Source organism: Hirundo rustica, chromosome 4 (genome assembly GCF_015227805.2).
Source record: "Hirundo rustica isolate bHirRus1 chromosome 4, bHirRus1.pri.v3, whole genome shotgun sequence".
In the NCBI taxonomy this organism is placed as follows: Eukaryota; Metazoa; Chordata; class Aves; order Passeriformes; family Hirundinidae; genus Hirundo; species Hirundo rustica.
In genome coordinates, this window is record NC_053453.1 from 69,389,135 (window position 1) to 69,402,683 (window position 13,549).

The 13,549-nt window shown below is 40.5% G+C and overlaps 1 protein-coding gene across 2 annotated transcripts in view; it reads left to right on the forward strand.

Moving 5' to 3' along the window:
• The first annotated feature begins 267 nt into the window (after positions 1-267).
• Positions 268-13,549, forward strand: part of PHF21B (PHD finger protein 21B) — a 157,323-nt gene continuing 144,041 nt past the window's right edge. For both annotated transcript variants that reach the window (XM_040063341.1, XM_040063342.1), the window contains exons 1-2: positions 268-353; positions 1,214-1,279. In XM_040063341.1, the coding sequence (XP_039919275.1) occupies positions 300-353; positions 1,214-1,279 (120 nt within the window). In that variant the 5' untranslated portion in view covers positions 268-299. The remainder of the gene's footprint in view (positions 354-1,213; positions 1,280-13,549) is intronic.

The following is a 13,549-nucleotide window of genomic DNA, read 5'->3' on the forward strand; positions in this document are numbered from 1 at the left end:
TTCAGTTACTGAAAATATTTTCTTCCGTTTTTCCGCGGAGGGAGGGGTGGCTGCCTGGCTGGCTGGCGGGTCTGTTGCGAAAAGCGAGAGAGAGAAAAAAAAAAAAGCAAAAACAAAACAAAAGCCAAAAAAAAAAAAAAAAAAAAAAAAAAAAAAAAAAAAAAGGCAGAAAAAAAAAAAAAAAAAAAAAAAAAAACAAAACCAAAAAAAAACCAACAAACCCAAACCAAACAACAACAACAAAAAAAACTTCACTCGGATCTGAAAGTGGCAGGAAAAGTGCCTGGCAAGTTGCAGGGATGGAGCTACACAGCTTGCAGGAGGCGTTAAAAGTGGAAATCCAATGTCACCAGGTAAAAGAATGAACCGCTGAGGCAACCAGCCGTGCTCGGCCTCCGCTCGGGGCCGGCAGGACCGGCGCTGCATGTTCGGCGAGAGAGAGCCTTCGTGCCGCAGCGACCCGGGGAGGGGGCGCGGGGGGGCGCGGCGGGGACCCCCGGCCCCCCGCCGCAATGGCGAGCGCTTCCCCGAAGTACTTTGGCGGCTTGTTTGGCTGAGTTTATCTTTGTGCCTCTGTGTGTGTGTGTGTGTGTGTGTTGTGGAGGATGCGGAGTCGGCTGCAGTCGGTGCTAGTGTGAGTGTGCGTGAGTGTGAGTGTGTGTGTGTGTGTGTGTTGGAGAGATTAGGACGAGACTTGAATATTTATGAGCTTTGCTTGAAACTGACTCGCAGTGTTTACTTGCCTCTTTGTTCCTTACCCCCCTCCCTCCCCCGTCCGCACACATACATACATTTAAAAAAATCCATTAAACTTGAAACAGTTTCTAATTCCTCCTTTTTCGGGGGCAGGTTTTTTTTTTTTTTTTTTTTTTTTTTTTAATAGAAACTAGTTGCACAGATGAAGCAAGATCCACAGGTAAATGCAGATCCTTTTTTTTTTTTTTTTTTCTTCCTCTTCTTCAGTATTTTATCCCTGCCGTAATAAGCGCAGTTGTGCTGGGACAGCAGGATGAGAAACTTTATCAGTAAGAGATCTCATTTTGTAGTCTGCACTGAGTTTTCTTGCTAAGGAGGGTGTTTTGTGTGTGCATGCTTCTGTACGGCTTCGGTGGAATGGTTTTGCCTTTGAACAATTTCTAGCTCGCAAGTTTATTCATTACAGGGGTTAGTTTGCACTTTGCCTTTAATATGCGTCTTGTTGCCGTTTTTGCAGAACGGGGATCTTAAGAAACAAATCCATGAAAGGCAATCAAGAATAGCAGCTCTTAATGAGAAACAAGTAAGGAACAGATCGATTCAGTTGTGTTTGGTTTTTCTTCTTGTTTTTACGATGCACTATCTAAACATCCGAAAAGTGTCTGTGTTAGCTGAAAAATGCTGGCGGCAGGGGATATAACATCCATTTTCTTTTGCATAGAGTCAGAAAATGCATGTTTTCATAATGAGGTCGGATTCTCTGATGTCGTGCTGGGGGAAAGAATTATTTCAGTTCTAGTAGTAGGAAAGATAAGCAGTAGTTAAAACGTAAGGAAAAAAAAAAAAAAAAGGCGTCCATTTTGAGTTGGTCGACATGTTTTAGGAATATGGAAAATTCTCCTGTCTTGGGCTACTTTGTGCACTTCTGTGTAATGTGCAGAGCAGGAGTTGGGGAGGAGGAGGCTGGAGCCCCGTTTGGAGCCATTTCTGGGTTTAATTACAAAACTGATTTTTATTGATCACTTTATTTCTTTTCTGCCTTTTTTTTTTTTTTTTTTTTTTTTTTTTTTTTTTTTTTTTCCCTTCCCTCCCCACTTGCCTTTCTCTTCCCTTGGTCTGATCTGACGTGTTAGCTTTTGATTCGAGTTCACTTAGGCACTTTCACTTTTTTCCTACCCCCTTCCAAAAAATACGAATGAAAAACGGATTAACCTGTTTCAGCTGCCGGGGAGAGGGGGGAGGAAAAAAAAACAACAAAAAACCCACTTTAAAAAAAAAAAAAAAAAAGAGAGAGAGGAGAGAAACAAAACAAACCGGGATCCTTCCTCCCTGCCTCCTCCCCTTCCTCCCCCCCGCCCTTCCCAAAGTTTCTCCTCGCTGTTTTTGTGCCGGGTGACCCCCGGGCCGTGCTGTGCCCGAGAGGAGCCCGCAAGGAAAGTTCCGGCCCGGGGGGCGGCGGGGCCGCGGGCGCTCAGCACCGCGGACAGCGCCTCTCGCCCGCCCGCTCGCCCAACTCCCCCCGGCCCCTCTCCCGGCACTTCCAGCGCGGGAAAGGCCGGGAGAAGGGAGATGTGCCGGCCCGAGCCCCGCTCTCCCTCCCGGGGCTGAACTTTGCGGCTGGCCCCCGGGCCCCCGGCGGCGGTGTCGGGCTGCTCCGCGCCCCGCTCCGCGGCCCCCAGCGCCGTTCAGCACCGGGCATCGGGACAGCGCCCGCCAGCCCGAGGCCGCCCCTTCCCTCCCTCCTTCCCTCCCTCCCTCCCTCCCTCCGTGCCTCCCGGCGAGGGGACCGGGAGAGGCCGCACGTGTTCCGGTCCCCCGCTTCCCCCCCCCCGTCCTTTTTATTTTATTTATTTATTTTTAAATATTTGTGTGTGTGTGTGTGTGTGTTTCGCTTTGTTTTGCTGGAGTTGCGGTTAAAGTTGCGAAGTGCCTGCGCGACGCGTGCCTGCGGGCGATGGCCGCACGCCACCCCTTCTCCTCCCGGTTTATTGTAATGAGAATTGGTCAGCACTCTCAGTTTGGTAGTGGAAGCTTCCATTTTGTGAGGAAGGGGTGTTGGTTCCTCCTAACATGGAGAAAAGTCTGCGGAGTTTGCCGGTGGGGGATGGGGCCCCATTCATGCTGAACATTACCATTTTGATTGCTTTGATGCCATTTTTGGAGGGGGGAGGGGAGAGAACACCCTACTCAGCAGAGCACAAAGATGTTTAATCACTGTATAGAATCAAATCAGATAGTTTCTTTCTTAAAGCAAATCTGACGCTACATGATATTGTAAGGGCTGTTAGTCCTTGTTTTGCAGTGTAAAACAGCAAATTGTTGACTCTAACACTACTATATTGGGTAGAACCTTGTTTTTGTTTTGTTTTGGTTTTTTTTAATAACCTAAAAGCCTTTCCTGCAACAATGCATCTTTATATGCTATTTCTTAAACATCAAAATAGTTTTACTGTTCTAAGTGGGCATTTGGAACATAGATTTGATCATTTCCCCCTGTATTGTAGCAACTATTTCAAGGCTGTTTAAATTTTTATGATCGTAGTAAATGAGAAGCTACTGTTATATGTGGTGTTGGAATTTAGATAAGGCAGAGAGACACATTTGAAAATTCAGTTTGAGCATTCTGATTCAGCTTGGGGAAAATGTTTTTTGCTAAGCTTGCACAGCATATTTATGTATAATCCAAACTAACTAGTAAACAATCGTTGTATATTTATGACTTGCCATTCTCATAATCTTGTAAATAAATCTATGGGCCACGAAGTAATTAAACATAGAATACCTAAATTCCGTAAACAGGAAATTTGGCCTAGCAGGAAACCTCCTATTTTTAGGCAAAACCCTGGATTTCTTTTACCGTTTTCAGCATCCTGTGCAACAAGAGCACATAATTCAGAGCCTGACTAGTGGTGTGGTGTCCTTGTGCTCCAGGCTGCCACCCCCAGAGGTCTGCACTGAAATCCTTCCCGAGTCACAAGTGAAATGAGTTTGGAGGTCTTAGCTTGTGGACAAGTCACAAACTCATTGTGTAACTTTGCGGAGTTGCTATAATTAGTAGTTGCTCCATAGGTAATGGCTTGTAAATGAACTCTGCGTCCTTGAGGGTATAGAGAAGGAGCAGTGAGGACCCCTGAGACCACAGATGGGCTAATGGTGGAGCTATTTGGTGGTTTCAAGCCCTCACTTTCGTGGAAACACCAGTGTAAATTAAATAGGCAGTTCAAGTAGGGAGCTTATTTTTACGTATGTATTTACATTCCTTCCTCCTTTATCCCCCCGAAGATTTGTTTATGCACATCTAATTCATAATTCAATAATGTATACCTTTGATTGTGCATGCACTGAATACAAAAGACCCTAAAATTGCATTTCAATTTAACTGCACACGTTAATGATGAAACAGTAAAACAAACAAACAAAACCCCCCCATCTACACCTGTTAGGAACATAGCAGGAGTGAATGTTGTCTCAGTGCCCCCATTCATCACTTTTCACTGTAGATGGCTACCGTGGCATTTGTGGCTATGTGTACTTTTTTCCTTGAAAGTTACAAATGAAGGCATGGAAGAACTAAACGACAAATCAGCTTTTGAGGGAAATTGACGTAGCAGACTTTATGCACAGCTGGATTTAAAGTTACATTCCAATACAGGATCCCTGGCTAGTCATCCATGTTTCTTTTATGTTGATGGGTTAGAGAAATACAAAATTTAGCATGGTTTTAATGTTTTTCAGTGTCTTCAAATAAGTACTGTAGATCCATAATTTTCATTACTGGAAGGCAACAGCTTCAGTCAGTTCTTAATTTGGTATTCAACTCAGAAAGACAAGTTAGACTTTTGTCACATCCTTCAGATGCTGTAGTTTTGATTGATTGTCATCACATTTAAGAGTGGGTTACCTCTTCTTTAACAAGATATGATGTGTGAAGACTCCATTAGTTAGTCCAGTGGTTTTACACCTTCAATCTACAGCACATGCAGTGCAGCAGTAACATTTTTATCTAAATTGTCAAGCAACAAGCATTTATATGTAAATAAAAGAGCCATCATAAGAGCCAGCATTGGCCTTAATAGCACACCAGAGGTGCTTTGCTGCTTGTGTTTCTTGCTCTTTATGTCCTTAAAGAGTTGTTAAGGGTCTTTTAATTCTAGTAAGTTGTTTCTTATTAATTAATAGATCAGGATAAAAAAACCCCAATAAACAAATCTTTAACCTCCATTGGAAGTTCCTTTTTACTTGTTTCTCCTTACTGACCTGTCAGGTCTTTAACAATGAACATGTGTGGGCCACTGTGTTATTGACCATGATGAACTCTGAATTCAGGCAGCCTGTCCTGGAGCACAGTAATAAAAAAATGCCTTCCTGAAAGACATTATGCCATTCACTTGTGCACTGCCTCATTTCTTTACCATAATTTACTATCTATGCAGAAAATCAACATTAGTTTCTGGCAGACTTTCCCAGCCTGTGTTATTGCTGGTTTGGGTTGTTTTTTGGTGGTTTTTTTGGTAGTATATTTGAAATGAAATCGCTGACTGTATTTTGCCTGTGGTGATCACCAGCAAAGCCTGTTTGTGGAAAGTGTTAGACTTCTTAAAATTGAAGTATACTTCTTGTGCAAGTTGCTGGAGATGGTTTACCTCAAGATGTCTCGTGCTGATGTTGCTTCTGTTTTTTGGGGAAGAGAAGGAAGTGGGTTTGGGGTTTGTTGAAGTTCATGCTGGGCTGCACCTGCAAATGGCAGCATTGCCATTTAACATGAATTAAAGAGTAAATTATTGATATTGCCAGAGCTCAGTATTTCATATGGCTGGGTTCTTCCAAAATGATTAAGGTAAAACAAGGATTATAAGCTTCAGTGAAAGCTCAGGTAAAATCTGAAAGGCATTTCCAGACTGAGTTGAACCTGATGTCAAACTCTGACCCACGATATGCCCAGCCCTCCCCATTGCTGTGGCAAGAATTGCATCCATGTCTGGCTCTGGATGTCAGGGGAGGCAGGGTGATGGGCTCCCAGGTGGAGTATTAAACTTTTCCATCACTGCACTGAGTCTATAAACACAAAGACAACAGGTATTAAATATGAGCTTGACTTTGCCATTCCTCTGCCTATTGAGGTTCTGCTGACTTTGGCTGGGAATCCCAAATAATTGCAGAATAAAATGAACTTACTGGATCAGAGTAAAGATTAGTTCTGGATTGTAATTCAGAAAGCTCCAGTTCCCAGAAAGCTCCAGTTCCTTTTTTATTTTAAGTTTTTAATTTTTTTTTTTTTAATTGCAAAATCAGGTGGCAATATATTGCTTGTTTTGCCATCTGCCTCAGAAAGAGGGAAGAAAACCAGGGAAGGATTTACCTTCAGCTCCTTGGAGGAGAAACTTAGGAATATAGTTTGCATAATAACAATCCTAGCAGTCTGTTTGTGCTTTCAGTAACAGCATACTGAGATTCCCATGTCGTATTGGAGAAAAAGGGTAATAAAGGACTTTTTTTGTGGAGGAATGGAAATATGGCTTTCAGCCTGCCATTAGGTTGCCCTTATAAAGATTCATGGAATTCGCACATCTGTAACAAGAATTTGTACTAGAGGGGTTAGAACCCCATTTTGTTTGGTAGCTGCTGGACTGGCATGGGAAATGTTATTTCATTCCAGCATATTTCTTCGACTGTACGCTTTTCTCTACTTGTACAGTGTATCTCTTGGCAGGGCTAACTGTTGAAAAGAGAATGTTACGTTCATTCTAACCATTTTAAAGAGTTCACTTTGATATTTTACCCTCTTAAACACCTGCTGTCAGAACAGTACAATTGATTTCAATTAACTTTGAATTTCTTCAATAAGATGACTCTTATAATAACTCCAGTAATCCCATGATGCTTCATTAGAGGAGCTGGCTATGATGATTATCCCTGTGATTTAGCAATTTTTTCCTTACAATGTCTTTGTCTATTCAGAAAAAGGAATTATGCCAACAATACCATTTTATTTCATTTCTGGTTTTACACTAATGACACTTGCTACCTGTTACACACTAAAATATCTAATTTATACTTGCAGCAAACAGGTATTTGTTCAGATGTGCACAATACTTTAGTAGGGAGACTCTTTTAAAGAAACTTTAGTTCTATGCAGGAACTCTGCATCTTAGAGTTAGAATTTAATTTTTGAGTAGACACTTGTGTAGCTGTTAAGTGGTGCTTCTACAGGAGTCTTTGTCAGGAGCTCTGGTTTGATGGAATCTAATCTCCCCTGGTTCCTGCCATGTGTGTGGCTCATCCAGAGCAGTACGTCATGGCAGATGTCTGAACCAGCTCATCTTGTTTCAGGATCTGTGGAGGCAAAGGGGAATGTCTTCTTTCCATGGCATGATGCTAGAGAAGAGTTTTGAATGGTGGCTTTCAATGACATTTCCAATGGGATACTGCATCAGTATAAACTCTTCTGCTGTGCTCAAGTAGAGAAAATCCCTTTTCATCTCATTGCAGATTTGATTTTCAAGTTGAAAGTGTGAAGGTACATAAAGACATGTTCATACAAAATTACTTTTAACTTTTCCTTCTGTGTCTTTCTCTTTGCGATCAAAGATAAAATATGCAGCATTTTTGTACTTGATAATAAAATGGTGCCTCCCTCCACCCCTAAAACAAAATCTGAAGCACCAAAAATTTTAAGCAATAGAGTTAAAGGATAGAAATATGCAAATGGGTAAGACAAGGCCATGGTAAATGGTGCATGTGTGGCCACGATGTCAAGGAGGGCAACTGGTACATGCAGAGGAGCTGGAGGTAAGGGAAGTATGAAAATGGGCTGCAAGTTTAAGATAAGAACAAAGAAGAACCAAACAGAACCAGAATTGAACTAATCAAAATGCAAACTTGTCGTTCTGCCATTAAAGCTGACCATTATTTCAGTGTAATAGACTCATATTTAGTCTGTCCAATCCTCATCACAAACTTCTCTTATATGTCTGCATATACATATATTTTATATAGGTTGTGTAATTGTGGTGGGGGTTTTTTTGTTTTTTTTTTCAATTTAAGGTGGCGCTACTTTTTTATTTGGACTTGTTCCTCTTGAGTTAAAATGTACTTCGTGTAAAATGTTTTCTCCCCCATCCCTCTCTTTTTTTTTTTTGAATCAGCTGCTTATTGTTATGCAGCAGCAATTTCCAGAGTGTCATATGAAATTGCTGATGCGGCTTAGTTCTCGCTCCAACCTGCAACTGCCAATAGGAAGCGTCTATTGAAATCTAATATGTACCACAGGGCTTTTTGCACATGTACAGGCAGACCCTTCTGGTTAATAGACAGAGGACTAGAAAATAGGAGCGTGAATTTTCCTTTTTTTAACCCATGGAGAGCTTAAATATATGTCCAAGTTTAAACTAGGAAGCGATCCTTTGACAGAATTAAAGTAAACCAGAGAACTGGCCATGAGTGCAGTTGCAGTAAATTCAAAACAATATGTACTTGAGGACTCTGTGGATATGATGGGTGGTGTTAATTTAGGCCTTTGGGAGGCAATCTTATTTTCAGAGTTGTAATTCAGTTTTAAGAGCCTGGGCGTTGAGGCTCTGGCCAGGATAGTGTGTTCACCTGAAGGTTGGCTTGATTGCTTGGGTTTAATTGAGAGAAGAATATAACTGGCCTTGAAACAGAAGTCTATATTGTGTATAAGTTATTTTTGTTCCCACATTGATTTAGCTCGATCCTGTTGGTACTTTGCAATGTAGCTTACGTATTATCTGGGGAGAAGGAGTGGAATTGCCTTTCTGTGCAACTCAGCTATTGATGACAAATCTTATAAGGTTACAGAAAGTGAAATTGTATATTACATTTCAAATAATTGAGTCAAGTGAGAATCACTGATACTTCTGACGTGCAGCAGAGATTAACCTACATTTTCTATAACGTTCTGTTATTCTAAAGTGCTTCAAATCAGCTAAGATTGCCTAAAGATTTATTGGTGAGTCAAAGCTTTTCTAAGAATGAGGAAGAGAGAAGCTTCCATTCTCAGAAATGTACAGACTTGAGTGTCTCTGTGTATAAATTTGCTTCTGTGTCTCTGTGTGTGTGTGGTTGGGTGTGAGCATAAGGTCTTTCTCTTTGATATCATTCAGGCAGAAAGCCAATATGCGCATGTAAATGAGCCTGAAAATGTAATTAAAAATATATACATGCTGGGGACTGCAGTACAGAATTTAGTACGAGGTGCAGGTTATGAAGTGACGAGTAACATTTCCTATATAATGGTACTAACTCTCATCTGTGATTTATGCATCTTGTGTGTCATTAAGTGCCAAACAGATAAATGCTGAAATTATTTCTTTAGATATCATTTCACCACCATGACTGAAAGCAGAGTACATCTCGCCCGTTCTCCTCCCTTCAACCAAAACAAAAGCCAAAATACATCTACCATGCAAGTGTTACTACGGAGACTGAAAGTATTTTACATAAGGTCAGATAAAGACCTATTTGATAACATATCTTTCCTGGCAATAAAATGTGACAAAACAGACTTACTTGTGAATATATTAGATCAAGGAAATTCTGCAAATCGTTAACGCACATCTAGGAACTTGTGTACAGATGGAAAAAGAGAAGGATTGCCAGGGGATAGACATAAACAATTTTGTCCTTTATTTCAGTGTAGATAACAAAGGCTCTCACATAAAATCCTATATGAGAAGCACCTCAGAAACTCCAAACTTTAGGCAAGAAGCCATTTTTTTTTCCCTTGAAAGTATTTTCTAAAAGTTAGGTCAGAGTGCTGGGTGCAGAAGCTAGTGTTTCTATTCTCCAGCTTAGGGAGAAACTACTTGGAAAAGCATTTATTTTGCATTTAAAAATATAGGTGGAGTCCAGATGCCTTTCTATCAACAGCTCCGCAGCCCCTAAATATATACAACCTAAGCCAGTGCCTTATTTACATTATTTTATTAACATTCTTTGCTGAGTGGGCTTGAATGGAACACAATCTCTCATGCAGAGGATCTAATTATAAACATAAGGGACAGAACAAAATAAGCAGTCTTTAAAGGGAAAAGAGTCTGGCAGCTTTGTTTAAAGTGTCCTTTAATGAACTTCTTTAGCAGCTTGTATCTTAGCAACACGTTTTATTACATACCAGTGCGGGAGAAGCAGTTTGCAGATGGAGTTGCACACAGTAATTTATTTCCCCCCTTTTCCCCCCTTTTTTTTTCCTCCTCTGTGGTGACTCAACTGGAATGTGCAGAGTAGCTTTTCTAACACTGATAGCTCACTTGAAATCCCTGATTGGTTCATTTGTATTTGTTCTGTTTTGTTAGTTGATGAAAAAGGCATTTATTATGGTAAATGCATACTGATTTTGCGTGCTCTTAGAAATTCAGATATGACTGTTTTGAATAGGCATGGATTTAGATGGAAAACAACCCCAGCTTTTTCCAGTGCACTTTTTTCCCCGTGGATGTGTTGCACTCGGCACTCATCCTCGTTGCACACACCAACGAGTTTCCAGATTTGGAGGTGATCTACTCTCCATGTTACTTTGAATTGTTTAAATCTCTTATCTTTCACCCCTCCAAAACTAATTGGAATATAGGAGTGACAGAAGCATTTGCAATCTCTTTCTTTTGTCTTCTTAGACAAAACCTGGCGCTTAAACTGCAAATATATTAAAAAAAAAGCTGCTGTTTCAAAAGCCAATTGAAATTCTGCACTACTGTCCCTCCTTCAAATGACCTACAGGGCTTATCTTTGTTGAAAGAAATACTTTTTTGTTCTCTCCACTGCTAATTGCAGACCAAGTTCTCCTCATATGTTTTGAGTGGAAAAGTATGTGAGTAGCTTTTTTCAATAGTGTCTTTGGAGGAATGTGGTGTTATTGAAGATGAGTATGAGCAATACAGTCTAGGTTTTATTGTCTTTTTCTTATAATTTAGAGGGGAAAACTGCTTTTAATGAGCAAACTAAATACTATTCAGCTCAATTTACATTTTCTGCTGGCTAGGCAGGTGTAAGTCCAGAAATATATTTCCCTGGAGTTCACTGGAGTTACCCAGAGTTTGCACTGGTGTGATAAAAATCAGAATATTGCCAGAGCGAGAAAAGCAGGTGAGGAGGGGAGAGGGCAGATGGAGGCAGTCCAGAGCGTTAGGAGAGCCCACAGAAGATGGAGATTGTTGGCTTAAAGATACTGCTCTTGGGGATGGCTTCATTAAACTTCAGTAAAGTGCTAATATATTAGGGGTAGATATTAAAAAGAAAAAAACTATCCATTTCATATAGTCCATTGATATTTGCAAGCAGACAGGAGATGGTTTTTGAAGGAGATGGAATTGTTTCTCTGCTTAAAATTATTGAAATATAAATACATTTCCATTAACTGGCAAACTATTACAATTCTTGAGTCCTTAGTTCAGAAAACCCAGTTTCCTTTCACTCCAAAATATGGATGGATGGATCTCTCCAGTTTTCTGGTTTCAGTATGTCAGGTGACAGCCTGCCTCTTGTCCCTCTTGGATCAGCAGTATCTCAGCCTCTGTAGCAGCATAAAGATGTCCTTTGAACTTTGAAAGCAGTAAGAGAGGTAAAGTGTGCAAAACCATGGTGATACTGGTTTTAAAACAGAGGGATGGCCTCTGGAGCCAAAAGTGATCCAGCTGCAGTGTGATTAACTTACTTTTTCTTTCACAGTTCAGCCCACTGTTAATTAACTCAATTGGGAAGGAAAAAACTCTAAGCTGGGGGAATGCACTAGAAGCTTGCAGAATCGCCAGGGTGAATGATGGCAGTCCAAACTGTCAAAAATTTACAATATTGCTAGACAAAGGCTTATATCCTTTTTTTTTGTAGCCGTAGGTCCCTAACAAAAGGGACCTACCATTACTGGGACAATTCATGTCCTGTCATGAGAAATCGTATTTATGCCAGGCACAGCATTTGAAGACCATGTCTTAGGTTAATTTTCTTAATGTGATAGAGCTGGAAATACGTGAAGTATAAAAACAAGTTAACATACTAAATAAATTTCTTTCAGAAATGCTACAGTAAGAGAAAACAAAATGAAGAACTTAATTATTTTCTAAAAGACTTAGGAAGGAGTTAGGAAGCTGTGTGCCAGATTGGCTAAAACAAATCAGCAAGATCCAGTGTTTCATTTTTCCTTCAATAAAGAAAAAAATACATTTTTTTTCCAAAAGTGCAAGCATTTCCAGAAACTTCTTTAACCCTCTGAGTGCTAGCACTGTACCTTATTACAGAAGTACTTTTAGTAAAGGAAACTTAAAGGAACTTCCATCCCCAGATGAAGCAAAGACGCATTATAAACAATGAAAGCAGGAACAATTGAATGTTGAGTGCATTCTGCATGAATAGTATAACTGAGGATTGTGAAAGGCCCATCATTTTTGTATGCCAAACTCAGTTTGGGAGTTTATGAGACTATATTTCAATTTAAGCTCTGGAATTCAGGCCTTTTGGTTGAATAAATTTGGCCATAGTTGGTTATTTAATCTTTCTTTCCTCTTGCACTTTCTTAATTAAAGCAATTCACCTAAATATGCTGAAGCTCTTTGGGTCTGGGTCTGTCTTTATCCTGTGTGTATTTAGGGTTTGGCTTAATGAGATTCTCCTCCAGCATTCACAGACCATAAGGTAATGCAAACAGTGAAGGCAGTAGTAGCTGATGTTTTCCATGTTTTCCATGTTTTCCATACACAGTGGAAGAATAAACTGCCCCCCAAACTCATCTTTGAGTGCCTCTGCCTGCTGTTACAAATACAGAGCAAGAAACCTGTAATTTTCCTGGCTTGGGCTGCCTGAGGTGGTCCATTTCACCCACTGTTAGGAACTTGCTGTCCTATTTTATAGAAAAGTAGCATATAGCTATGAACAAGATGTTCTTTCCAGCCTAAGCCATCCTGTGTTTCCGTGCTTCTCTCCAAGTTGAGTTGTTGGGTTATTTTGCAGTTCAGTCCCTGGTTGCTTTTGAAATTGCCTCCTATTAAACTGAGTGCTGTCAAGTGATAGTGATAGATTTTGTAAGGTGACCCAATGTCCTGAAAGCTGGACTGATGTATTTGCTGAAGCTTTTCCTACTGTATGGCCCCTCTAAGTTCTGCTAGTGTTAGCTAGGCAAAGTGGCGTGCATAAGCTCTGTCTGTAATTACAGTTTCTGATAGTCTTCTATTTTGCTTCTGTTTGGGAAAAAGAAAGAAAGAAAGAAAGAAAGAAAGAAAGAAAGAAAGAAAGAAAGAAAGAAAGAAAGAAAGAAAGAAAGAAAGAAAGAAAGAAAGAAAGAAAGAAAGAAAGAAAGAACAGAAAGAAAGAAGAAAGAAAAGAAAGAAAGAAGATCCTAAGAACTCTCGCAATCCCCATGCCATACCACTCCCTCAGCACGCCCGCCATCCCTCCTCCCTCCACTCACCACCCTCCTCCGCCCTCCTCACCTAACTCCCCCCCCCCTCCAAGAAAAGAAAGAAGGAAGGAAGGTGTCTGAGATCATGTTAAGATTTTGGAGTTTCCTTGGGTTCAGTTGAGCTGTACCTGTTTATACTTCCCAAAAATCTGGGCCAGGTGGACTTAATTCCTTCGCCATCCCTAAACTACAAAATTGGCCAATTAGTGATGTAACATTTGTCTTAATCTCCCAGGTTCTTGCTCTTTCATTAAGCTGGCTTCAGTTTAGGTTAGCATCAGCCACTGGTTTGCTGATGGACTTTTTCTAAAGGCTGTGGCTAAGTCTTTAGATTTTGGTGTCAAAAAATCGCTTTAAACATGTTATTCCAGAACAAAGTCTCAATAATAATGCTGAAAATTGCTACATATTTACTTAATGATTCACTGCTCCTTGAAAAAGATCATC